Source organism: Microcebus murinus, chromosome 2 (assembly GCF_040939455.1).
Source record: "Microcebus murinus isolate Inina chromosome 2, M.murinus_Inina_mat1.0, whole genome shotgun sequence".
Lineage (NCBI taxonomy): Eukaryota > Metazoa > Chordata > Mammalia > Primates > Cheirogaleidae > Microcebus > Microcebus murinus.
The window spans coordinates 95,846,637-95,858,850 of NC_134105.1; the positions used below are offsets into that span (position 1 = coordinate 95,846,637).

Consider the following 12,214-nt stretch of genomic DNA (forward strand, 5'->3'; position numbering starts at 1 on the left):
GCATAGAAATGACAAGCTTATGTGAATACTGTTTTCCATAGTGTTTTTTCTCTAACTATACTATTCATTTGTCATTTTAAGTCATACTATTCTTCGTTTATCATTCCTTTTTCAAGTGAGTTGTTCCTCTTTCCTGCTACAGTACTGTTCCTTACCCATAGCCTGGTTGTCTTTTACTTGGCAGTAGGAAAGAGTAAATTATCTAAAATAGTCTTTTACCTGTGTGGATCCATCCAACATATATTTGACAACGGTGCCTTGACTGGTGATAACTCTCGAAGCCTCCTGCTCCACAGGTGTCATCACCGTTTTATAGAACTCATAGTGCTTCACCTTCTGGGGGTAGCTCTGACGGACCACGATGTCCCAGGTGGGTTCCTCAGCTGCTACAGATTGACCTTAAAAAATAAAAAGAATAAAGCTTTACTGTGAGGTGGAAAATGCTGTGGGGCTGGGATTTTATCTTCTTGCCTAATTATTTTCTTTCTTTTGTCTATGTCTGAATAACTGGGCAGTTTCCATGTCATGACAGATGGCCCAGAATACTGGTTCTTTGCTGATCTTGTTACATTCAAATGTAGTCAACAAGGTCATCCACAAACACAGCAGGTAGCTTCTCCATGTGTAATTGATTGTCTCTAAGGAAGTCCAGGATATCTCAGGGCAAAATTATGAAGGAAGCGGAGTTTTGCTGCCTTGGGTATTTGCCCCTCCCTTGCACCCCTCTCTTCCCCCACTTCTTTGAGTATACTCTCACCCCTGGATACACAATGCTGCCCAGAGCACTGGGGGAAGTCACTTATTCAAACCTGCCCTAGTTAGCATAATCCCTTCAACCAAATCCAGATCTTTCTCAGTGTTTTGCTGTTAGCTAGCAATCAAGGAGAAAAGCACCTAATAAACTCCTTTAGAAAGAAAGCACTGTTGTGGAGAAATTCTGGCACCACAGTACCTACTCAATTTTTGCTAATTGAAAAATTTCCTCTTAATTTATAACATGGTTTTTTTGGGTCAAAAAGCCTTAAAACAAAGGAATTAACATGTAACGATGGCATTTTAAGAAACGTATCAGGTTGGTAGGAAAATATTTTGTAATGAGGATCCTTCATGATACCCCTTAAATCACAGAAGTAATAACAATGATAAAATAATAAACATTTATTGAGATATTTCTATTGCTAAATGCTTTATGTATGTATCTTATGTAGTCCACCTCAACAACTTTTTAAAGTAGACACTTTCATTTTCCAGAGTTTTCAGATGGAGGCTTGAAAAGGTTATACTTTGTCTAACGTCACATGGTCAGCAAGTGGCAGAGCTGGTATTTGAATCATTTTCTTATGCTGTAAAAACAACCACTACTACCACAACCAAACACACACACACACACAAACACACACACAGACAAAAGACCCCCCCAAAACAACCACTAACATTTGAATAATATGCTTTAGGTTAAAAAGCATTTTCCCAATTAATTCCAAAGTCACCCAGGAAAGGACTCAAGTCTGGGCTCTTTCTTCTCATGCCATGGTAACCTTCTCTCCCTATGTTTAAGACTGACCCTGTGAATATATTGTTACTTTGGTATTTATGTTGTAATTACATTCAGACTTGAATTAAGATATTTATAATATATAGAAGATTTTAAACATATGATGCATTACAGGCAAAGTTGTTAGTAACTACATTGTCTACCTTGACAGAAGGAGGAAAATATCAGGGTAAACAATCAAACTAATAGAAAAGGCAAGGGTGAAAGAGGTATTGAGCCGGGGTTTGATAACAGGATCAAGCAAAAGGCAAACAAAGAAATACAACCTTGAACCTAAAACAACATCTCTCTCAGAGCACTCATAGCATCTTAGACTTGGGAGGACACTTAACATCTAGCAAAGTGTGTCCCATCACAGAAAACCTGAACCACTAGGGATCCTCAGGAATAGAATAGGGGCCCCAGGTTCTATTCTTAATAATTCAGAAAGCCTAATGAAGACCAAAATTAGGACAAGTAGATTAACTGTAACATTTAGTTTCTATTTTTTTTTTTTGGCTGGCAAGTAACTAAAATATCGATTTATTTTTAAGAGGCATAGTCTTTTTCTTTGATAGATACACTTTCAGATGTGGTGTACTAAAGAGGATATTAGGTTGTGAAAAAAATAAAAATCCACTGATATAATCTAACATTTATCAGATGAGGAGACATGGTCCAGAGATAGTAACTTAAAAGGGCTATTCAGGGGTCCTCAAGCTTTTTAAACAGGGGGCCAGTTCACTGTCCCTAAGACCGTTGGAGAGTGCTCACTGTGGGCCCGGGACAAGTTGGTTGCTAAGCAGTACAGGCAGCGGCGGCAAAAACACCCAGCGGGCCGGATAAATGTCCTAGGTGGCTGGCATGTGGCCTGTGGGCTATAGTTTGAGGATGCCTGGGCTATATTGGTAGTTAGTGCCAGGGCTAGCTTTAGAACTGAAGTCCTAGTTCAGTGCTTCCCTTGCTGCATCTCCTACTTCTACTACAACAGTGGGTCTCCATTTAAATGGTATTCAAATTCGATCACCAATGTAGATGCCCCATCAGATTAATTAAAGAGGACCTACTTGTACTTATTATTCAGCTGAATAGGTAAGGGGCCATGTATAGAACCAGCAGAGATAATAGTCTATAAGGTTATATAATGATACATGGAAATGAAGACTTGATTTCTTAATCCATTTGTTTTATTCATTTATTTGATTCCATTTTTTCCATCTATGTTTTATTTGCACATATTCCGGGGGTATGAGTACAATTTTGTTACATTCATATATTACACTATGGTTAAGTCAAGGCCTTTGGTACACACATCACTGAAGCAACACATATTGTATCCACCAAGCAAGCTCCCATCATCACCCCCAAGCAGTTATCTCTACCTACTTTGTGCTCACTGTCCTTCGTTTTCTTCAGAGCAGCCAAGTACTGTACCAGTGGCTCTCTGTAGAGGCAGGAATGCAGGGCCACACAAGAGTTGTGAAGAGCATTGGCTTTACCATAACTGGACTGAGAACAGCATTTCAGTTCTGCCACTTGGAAGTTGAGTAACTCTGGGTAAATTACTAAACCACCCGAAGCCTCAATTTCTTCATTATGTAAAATGGAGTTCTTAGTAACCAGCTCATAATATTTGCATTTTGTCAAGTATGTTAAGTATTTGGCCATAGTAAGTGCTCAAAATTTGAAAATAGCCTATCGGTCATTATCAACAAGAAGTATGTTTAACTGGGAAGAAAATACAGAATTTTCAATGGTGATTTAGCTGTTTTGAATATGAATTTTTGCCCTCTGTTCCCGCATTCCACCCCAGCTAGCACTCACCTGTAGGCTCTTGCCCAATGAAAGTCAATAGAAGCCCACTGGGGCAAGACACATTTAGGCTTTGGAAGGTGGGAAGATAAACATCCTCTTGTAAATCAGGCTCTGGTTCTACTTCTTCCTGTAAATAATTTAGCATGTGAATAATTACTTATCATTTTCTAAATGAGCTATTACTTATTTTGAGTAAACAAAGACTTGCTGAGTGCTTAGGGATGTGACTTGTGCAGAGCTAGGAGGACCTTGCAATAGAGCCTGCAAGGATGCATGAGTTTCTGCCTTTGTGCAGTTTATATTCGACTAGTAGAATGGCACATAGATGGGTGAGACCACCAAATGATAGTACCAAATAGTTGGCATATCTTTTCTTAAAAAAGGGAGATATCAAAGCTAATAGGAAAAATTGGGAAAGGAGTGGTAGAGGAATTGGGGCTTGAAGTAGATCTTGAAAAATGTCTCAGTTTGGTTGTGTAGGTGTTAAGGATAGTGCTATGGTCTGAATGTTGATGTTTCCTGCAAAATTCATATGTTGGAGCCTAATACCCAATGTGATAATATTAGGAGGTGGGTCTTTAGGGAAATAGGTAAGTCATGAGGACTCTGTCCTCATGAATGGGATTAGTGCTGTTATGGAAGAATTTGCAAGGAAAGCCTTTGCTCCTTTGGCCATTGAGGACGCATGGAAGGAACCATGTATATGAGGAACAGGCTCTCACCAGACACTGAATCTGCTGTTAGCTTGATCCTCGACTTCACTGCCCCTAGAACTGTGAGCAATAAAATTTCTACTGTTTGTAAATCACCCAGTCTATGGTATTTTGTTATAGCAGACCAAACAGACTAAGACAGGCAGAGTATGTGAGAGACCAACTTCCCCACTGACTTTTTTGGTATAATTCTTACAGTTTGCGTGCTAGAGATATTATGCTTTAGGATATTTGTCCTTATTTTTCTATAATGAGCATGCATTGTTTTCATAGCAAGTAAAAGCAATAAAAGAAAACAAAAGACAACCAAAAGTTATAAGTTAATTTATAAATTAATGAGGATTTGGATGTGTCTACTTTAAAATCCTAATTAATTTTATGTCAGCTATGCCTGAATTCCTTGTTTGGTTATATGTGCTCAAGAACAGAAGTTATTTGGTAACTTTCAAATAATTCTAACTAATAATCATTTCAGTTTTTCCAATTGGTTCTCTTTCATTAGCCACCAAAATCATTCCAATTGATATTCCAGTGCTGGATCTTTAGTTTATTCTAGCTGGTCTTCTACTATTGATCATTTAGGTTGTTCTACATTTTGTTTGTCACTAACAGAGGAAAAAATTTGAATATTTAGCTAAAAATGAATTAAATGAATTAAAAGCTTATTAAATTCTGTAAAATGAACATAAATGCTCAAATTTGCAAATCAGCTAGGTTGAATCTAGCATTACATACAAAATCAGTAATCATCCCTCATTCTTCCATTATCATCAATTTTAAAAAATGTTGGAGGAACCGATGATTAGTTTGCTATCAAGTTGATTTTGGCCGAATTGATTTTAAATGAATTACCTGGAGTCATTCTGAACATTTTCACTTAACAAAAGTGGCCTGGCATGTGATAGCTCATCTAGTATAACTATGTAAATAAGGTACGGAGGCAAAGTAACATTTAAACCCCATAACTTTTAAAGGGCCAGAGTCTGAAATCCAGGTTCTTGAGCACTTTTTTTTGTTGTTGTTGTTTGAGACAGAGTGTCACTCTGTTGCCCAGGCTAGAGTGTGTGCCATGGCGTTCAGCCTAGCTCACGGCAACCTCAAACTCCTGGGCTCAAGCTACTCAACCTACTGCCTCAGCCTCCCGAGTAGCTGGGACTACAGGCATGCGCCACCATGCCCGGCTAATTTTTTCTATATATATATTAGTTGGCCAATTAATTTTTTTTTAATTTATTGTAGAGACGGGGGTTTCACTCTTGCTCAGGCTGGTTTCAAACTCCTTACCTCGAGCAATCCACCCGCCTCGGCCTCCCAGAGTGCTAGGATTACAGGCGTCAGCCACTGTGCCTGGCCTCTTTCTTGAGCACTTTTTAACATATTTTTTCTTCTAACAAGTTAGTATCTGTACATCGTAGTTTTAGTAGTAAATAACAAGAGTCAAGATTTGCCAGTAATTTCCTTGTTGCTCCTCTTTTAGAGCCCTGTTTTGTCTTTTTTTTTTAACCCTGATATAAAGAATCAATCCAATAGAACCCTATTTTGATCTGTGTTCTATTAGGAAGATGTTTAGAGTCAAAGCACATGTGCGTGTGTGTGTGTGTGTGTGTGAGTGTGTGACATTGCCTATGATGAAAGGTTGGGGAAACAGGTAGACTACTCTTTGACTGGAAGTGTGGGCTGTCTTACTCTTTCTCGATTCTTACTCTTTCGGGATTCAATACCCACCAAGTGGAACTGTTTCCATTGTTTAGTCACAGATCTTTATCTTCCAATTGTTGTTTATCTTATTGGAGCTAAATGAAGGATTAGAAATGAGGAATGGTAGGAATTTGACTAACCAAAAGCAAAGAAAATCTAAGCAGCAGGGTGGGAAAAAGGTTGAACCCAGTTTTTCTGAGCTGAAAGTGAATGACCTGAGACAATTTGTGTATGACAACATGTCTCCTGGAGTGGGAATCCAATTTTTGTGTGCAAATCCTTCTTGTCCATTCGAGTTGAAACAACAAGGAATGTTAATGCATCTGCACAATAAAATGTACCCACTATAATAACATTATTGACATAAGCAATGGTTTAGAAAAACATTAACATTGAGGCAGAAACAGAATTTGGGAATCTACCATAAGTTCTGTTTACCTTTTTCTCTTCTTCTTTTGGTTGCTCCTCTTCTTTAATGGATTCTTTGGGTTTTTCTTTGCCTTTTGTTTTCCCTTTAGGTTTGCCTTGTGGAACATTCACTATAACAGGAACCACTGTTGGAGTGAGTGCTGATGGGATATTCAACATTGTTTCTAAATAAGGATCTTTATCTTCTATAAACAGAAAAGGGGAAAACTAAGTAAATTCAACATTCACTATATTTAATATGCTTATTAAATAATACTTACATCTCCAAAATTTATACAAGTTGACAGCAGTTTTTTACCTTGCTAAATATTATCAGTTGGATAGATTTTAAGGATAATGTAGTTGGTTAGAAAATCAGGATTGTAGTTAGAAATTTGAGGTACTTAATACTTTCTTGTGCTTTATGAGTCATTTCACATGTTTCTGGCTTCCATCTACATTGTAAACTCCTTAATGATTGGGAAATAATCATCTCTTCATTTATTTGAGAATATTTGAGAAGCTCTTATATGTAAAATGTTTTGAGCAGTGGAAAATAATGAAAATATATGTAAAAGTTTGTATTGAGTCAAAACAGTCTAAATAAGATCTGCACTCAAATAACTCATTATAAGGACATTAAATAAGAATAGTAAATGGTAAAAATAAAAAAATCCAGAAAAGAAATAGATTATTTCTGGCTAAGGTGATAAAAGGAGGTTTTTAAAATAGAAGATCAATTTTCTTCTGTGTTTCAAAGGATTGTCAGAATTCTAAAAGGAGAGCTGATGTGAGGAGGATAATGTGGGGAGCTCTAGAGAATCCCTTATGTCTTGAATTTTATTTTCCTCTGCATTCTAGAAAACCATGACCTGAATCTCTTACCTCTCTGGTCAATTTTTTCTTCAATCTCATTTACTGGCTCTTCCTCTCTTGTCAATCATTTAAACATTTTTAGGTCCCAGGATTTATTATGTTCTCAACCCTGAGTGTCCATATAATTACTCATGGAATTAAAAAAAAAATGCTCAGGCCCCATCTGAATCACTCACTGGAAACGAGGACCAGCCATTAACATTAGTGAAATACTACATATGATTGTGATGCACAGACAGGGCTGAGCACCTTTATTTTATACACACACACACACACACACACACACACACACACACACATATTAGATCTGGATGATCTTATTTAGTACTGGGTTCCAATTGTCATCTACATGCTACTGACTCCAAAATTTACATCTCAAGGCATGACTTTCCTTCTCAATTCCAGATTAATATTTTTAACTGCTTTTAGGCATCTCCTGGTTGTGGTACTAGAGACATTTCTAACTCAATTTAGTCTTTCCTTTCCCAAGCAGGTTGACCCTCTTATATTCTCAATCTCAGTTAATGCCATGACCAGTCATGCACTCTGTTTTCCAAGTTAGACATTGAGACCATTTTCTCTTTTTGACTCATTCTATACACCCAGCCAGTTACCAAGCCTTTGGAACTTTCTCCCAAATCATGCCTGTCCTATCTATTCCCATTACCTAAATTCAGTGTCCCATTATTGCTTGCTGTATCTTCTGCAGCAGTTTCTTAACTGATATCATGACACCTCTAACACCACCACTTCCATGAACTTTCCAAACTATCACTAAAATTATGTACCTAAATTAAGATGTGATCATGTCACTTCCCTTATGTAAAGAATCCTGCCACTCACTGCCCATTGTAGGGTGTGTACACTCTTCACAATCACATCCTCACCTAATTTAGTGGGTAGTTTAGATTAGGAAGCCCTCAGGTACAATGCTGTGTGTTCAGTCTGTGATGGAGGAAGTACAGAATGCCACCGGAAACAAGAAGAAGGACATCTATGGCAAAATGCCACAGTAAAGTCTACTGTGGCTATACTGAGCAGTTCACCTTTCCATAAATGGGAAAGCCATTCCTTGCTCTTACATGACTAAGCTTTTACACACACTATTCTTACTATCTAGAATTCCCTTCCTTCAATTTTTTGCCTAGGCCATTTCTACTTGTCGGGGCAAGGTGTACAGCTAGTGTTACAGCTCTTGACCGGGGAAAGAACCAAAGAGTCGGAGAACAGTCTTTCCACAGCAGGCTCAACCCAAAAAGTGTTACAGCTCTCCTTGAGTCTTCTGATTTGCTGACCTCCCCCCTTCCTTGTTCTCCTTCTGCTTTTATACCCTTGGTAGGGCTCAAAAAGCGTCCAATTCAACTACAAGCTTTAACATCCAATCAACATCAAGCTTTAACATCCAAACAGCAACAAGCTTTAACATGCAATCAACAACAGTGGGATTCAAAAATTACCCAATCAGGATCACACAAGCAGCCCGGCAGAAAACAGGTGGCTGCCAGGCAACTGAGCTGAGGCCTGGACAGCAGACCTCAGCATGGCAGGGCCCAGAAGCAGGCGGGGGCACGTGGGCCTGGGGGCATTCTAGCACTCGGGGCCCTAGCGGCAGTCTGACTGACTCTACCGCTGGGCCCAGCAGCGTGCCCTCCAACCGGCCCCACTCAGCGCCGGAGTGATGCAGAGCCACGCGCAGTCGGCAAGCGGCTGAGTCTTGGCAACCGACATTTTCCGCATCACACTCACCTCCAAAGACCTTGTTCACATGCTACTGACACTTGCTCTGGGAAGCATTTCTTAGAACAATTAACCTCTAAGCTAGGGCCTGAAGGATGGGAGGAAGTTTAATTGTTGAAAGTGGTGGCCTGTGTGGCAGAAGAAAGTGTTCTGAGCAGTGGCAAGGCATGAACAAAGGGGCAGACATAAGAGAAAGCATAGTTCGTTCAAGGGACTAAAATGCACAGAAAGAATAGGTAGGAAGGCATAATGCCATACGGGAAAATAGATCAGGTTGGTTGTCACGCAGAATTTGGGTAAAGAATCATGTAAAATTGAGCTTGGGGCTTGATTAAGTTTCTTGAATTCTAGGTATATTCAGTAGGCCATCTGAATGGCAGTAGGAAACAGGAAGGAAATATTCCCATGAGCAAGAAGATATGAAACAGTATTCAAAGATTTGGTTTGGCTTCTTTATGTTTTTGTTGATTTAATAGCATCCATATTATCCATTTTTTTGGTCCAAAAGGATACTAAACTATGCTTAGCTGTGTATACTCAGTTAAAGGGGAAGAGCTGGAATAGAAATTTATTTAGCCATTAGCAGATACGTTTCTTAAATATCAATACTATATGCATCCTTAAGTAATTTTCAATATACATATATTTTTACAAAGACTTATGCCTTCAACTTATTTTTTTTTTTTGAGACAGAGTCTCGCTTTGTTGTCCAGGCTAGAGTGAGTGCCGTGGCGTCAGCCTAGCTCACAGCAACCTCAAACTCCTGGCTCAAGCAATCCTCCTGCCTCAGCCTCCCAAGTAGCTGGGACTACAGGCATTCGCCACCATGCCCGGCTAATTTTTTATATATATTAGTTGGTCAATTAATTTCTTTCTATTTATAGTGGAGACGGGGTCTCACTCTTGCTCAGGCTGGTTTCGAACTCCTGACCTCGAGCAATCCGCCCGCCTCGGCCTCCCAGAGAGCTAGGATTACAGGCGTGAGCCACCGCGCCCGGCCCAACTTAGTTTTTAATATGCAGGAAGTAGACATTACTTATTATCTACACTACAAACATTTTCTAATATAGTACCTATAACCTGAAATTAGGAGCATCTGTTTTTAATGTAATGATTACATATTAACTGAAGGATTAAATCGAGAATAAGGAAATCACTTAGGAAATGGGACCAACAGAGTTGATAGAGTGGGGTATAAAAAAATCTTAATATAAAATAATGATAACCTACATTCAGAAGAGGTAAGGAATTTTAGTGACTCTGTGGTGATAATAGATTTTCATACATAATTTGTTAGGCAACACATTACTTCTCCAAGTGTTGGTTTAAAAACAAATCAAATACAAACTAAACTACAAAACCCCAAATGAAGTAAAAAATACTATCAAATCTAATGGCCCCACTAACTCACTAAAGTACTAGGATACTTGACACAAGAAACAAGATTATGATGATCCATGAGACCCTTGTCTCTTAGAAAAAGGAATTATATAGTAAGCCATATAACTGGATCACCAAGGTCTACACTAATACATAGTTTTGAGGCTATATAGCATAGGGATTATATTTTGATTTTGTGATGCTTTTTAAAAAATACCTTGTCATTACATCCCTCTAAAATGGATGGGAACCCACAGATTTCCTAATTGCCTCTTGGTAAAGTGACATACTATTTTGTGGTTTGTAAGGAAATAACTTCCAGTTGGATAATTTGTTTATTTAGAGTGAGGTAGAGAAATATGTCCAGTGAATGTCTCCTTTAAGGCTAATGTCCTGAAGCACACTAAACGATTCCACAATCACAGGATTCATAAAAATATTATTCTAGAGAAAACCAAAAGGATTCCTTGGCAGATCATGCTTCTTTGGCACCAACTAAAAGGCTTAGTTTTATGAGTTAGTTAACAAAGATGACTGGAATATATATATATGCACATCATATATATATACATGTATATATCATATACATATGATCTCATAGGTATATGTGATTATATAAGATAATATAAATGATAAATGCTGTCTAAAATGCCAAAGCATCATTTGCTATATATGAAAGATTTATATATGCTTGTATACCCACATATGTACACAAACACATATATTTACACACATACACATATACCCCTTATATTCCTTCCCTGCAGGAAAAACTATCAGGGCCATTAAATCAGGTCAAGTTAATTGACAAGTGAGAAGATTGTGGATGGGCAGGGACCTCTGGCCACAGAGCATGCTTATCCTTTCTGTTGTATTATTTCACCTGGCGCCATTCCACTTGATCCATAGTAACTTATGGAGAGGCAGATTCCATTTTCTAAGGTGGCAGAAAAAGATCCAAACTTGCTGACAGCTTTATTCTTTTCATATGACACTTCTAAAAGACAAAATAAGATCAAGGACATTTCCATTTTATTCAAAAGAAATATAAGCTAAACTCAGAGGGGAGGCTGGAAATGGAGGGCTTAAATGTTGTACCACAATCAACTTAAAAATAATTGTTTTATTTCCAGCAATGCACTCCAGGCTATTAGAGGTAGGGTGGAGTTACAAAGATGAGAACGTGAGAGTCTCGTTCTCTTGTTTTAAGGGTTTTAGGTTGAAATGTAGAGAGGAAATAAACTGATTGATGGCCTAGACAAATGCACCAAATGCAGATTATTCATCTGGTAGATCAACTACATGACTTTTTTTTTCATTATAGTACAGGTAATTATCACTCTTTACTAGTGTCCCAGAAAACACACCTCCCGTCCCTTCCCACATGACTTTTTAAATTAAAACCATCAGTTCAATCTGAATTTTCCCACATTTTAAAACATATTCTTAAATCCTCACATTTAAAATTCATTATATTGTGAAACACATTTTAAAATTATTTCACTCAAACATAATTTTAAAACAAAATCTGTTAAAACATACATTCTTAAGGTATATATGAAGAATTTGTGAATTTTCTGTTCTATTGTTTTATACTCAGTTCACCATTTCCTCTAATATCATACAAAAAAGATGAGACAATATTGATTTAAAATATCCTAACCTATGAAGAGATAATTTCTAGACTTGGAAATTCAAATGACCAATGGAACAAAAGGTTCAAGGGAATGAAAAGACAAGCCAGGGACTAGGAGAAAATATTTTCAAAAAATGTATATGTTAAAGGACTATTGTCCACCATATACAAAGAACTATTAAAACTCAATAATAATAAAACCTTTTGCCTATTAAAACATAGGCAAAAGACGTCAACAGACACCTCACCAAAGAAGATATACAGACAGCAAATAAGCCTATGAAAAGATTCTCAACATCATATGTTGTCAGGGAAATGCAAATTAAAACAAGATACAACTAAGCAGTTATTAGAATGAAGAAAATCTGAAACACCAAATGCTGACAAGGATGTAGAGCAACAGGAATTTTCCTTCAT

At 37.8% G+C, this 12,214-nt stretch overlaps 1 protein-coding gene across 2 annotated transcripts in view; it reads right to left on the reverse strand.

Annotated features, from left to right (window-relative positions):
• Positions 1–12,214, reverse strand: part of SPAG17 (sperm associated antigen 17) — a 226,566-nt gene that overhangs the window by 68,851 nt on the left and 145,501 nt on the right. For both annotated transcript variants that reach the window (XM_076000014.1, XM_012761835.3), the window contains 4 exons: positions 11,045–11,158; positions 6,199–6,374; positions 3,359–3,476; positions 220–398 (listed from right to left, as the gene is read on the reverse strand). In XM_076000014.1, the coding sequence (XP_075856129.1) occupies positions 220–398; positions 3,359–3,476; positions 6,199–6,374; positions 11,045–11,158 (587 nt within the window). The remainder of the gene's footprint in view (positions 1–219; positions 399–3,358; positions 3,477–6,198; positions 6,375–11,044; positions 11,159–12,214) is intronic.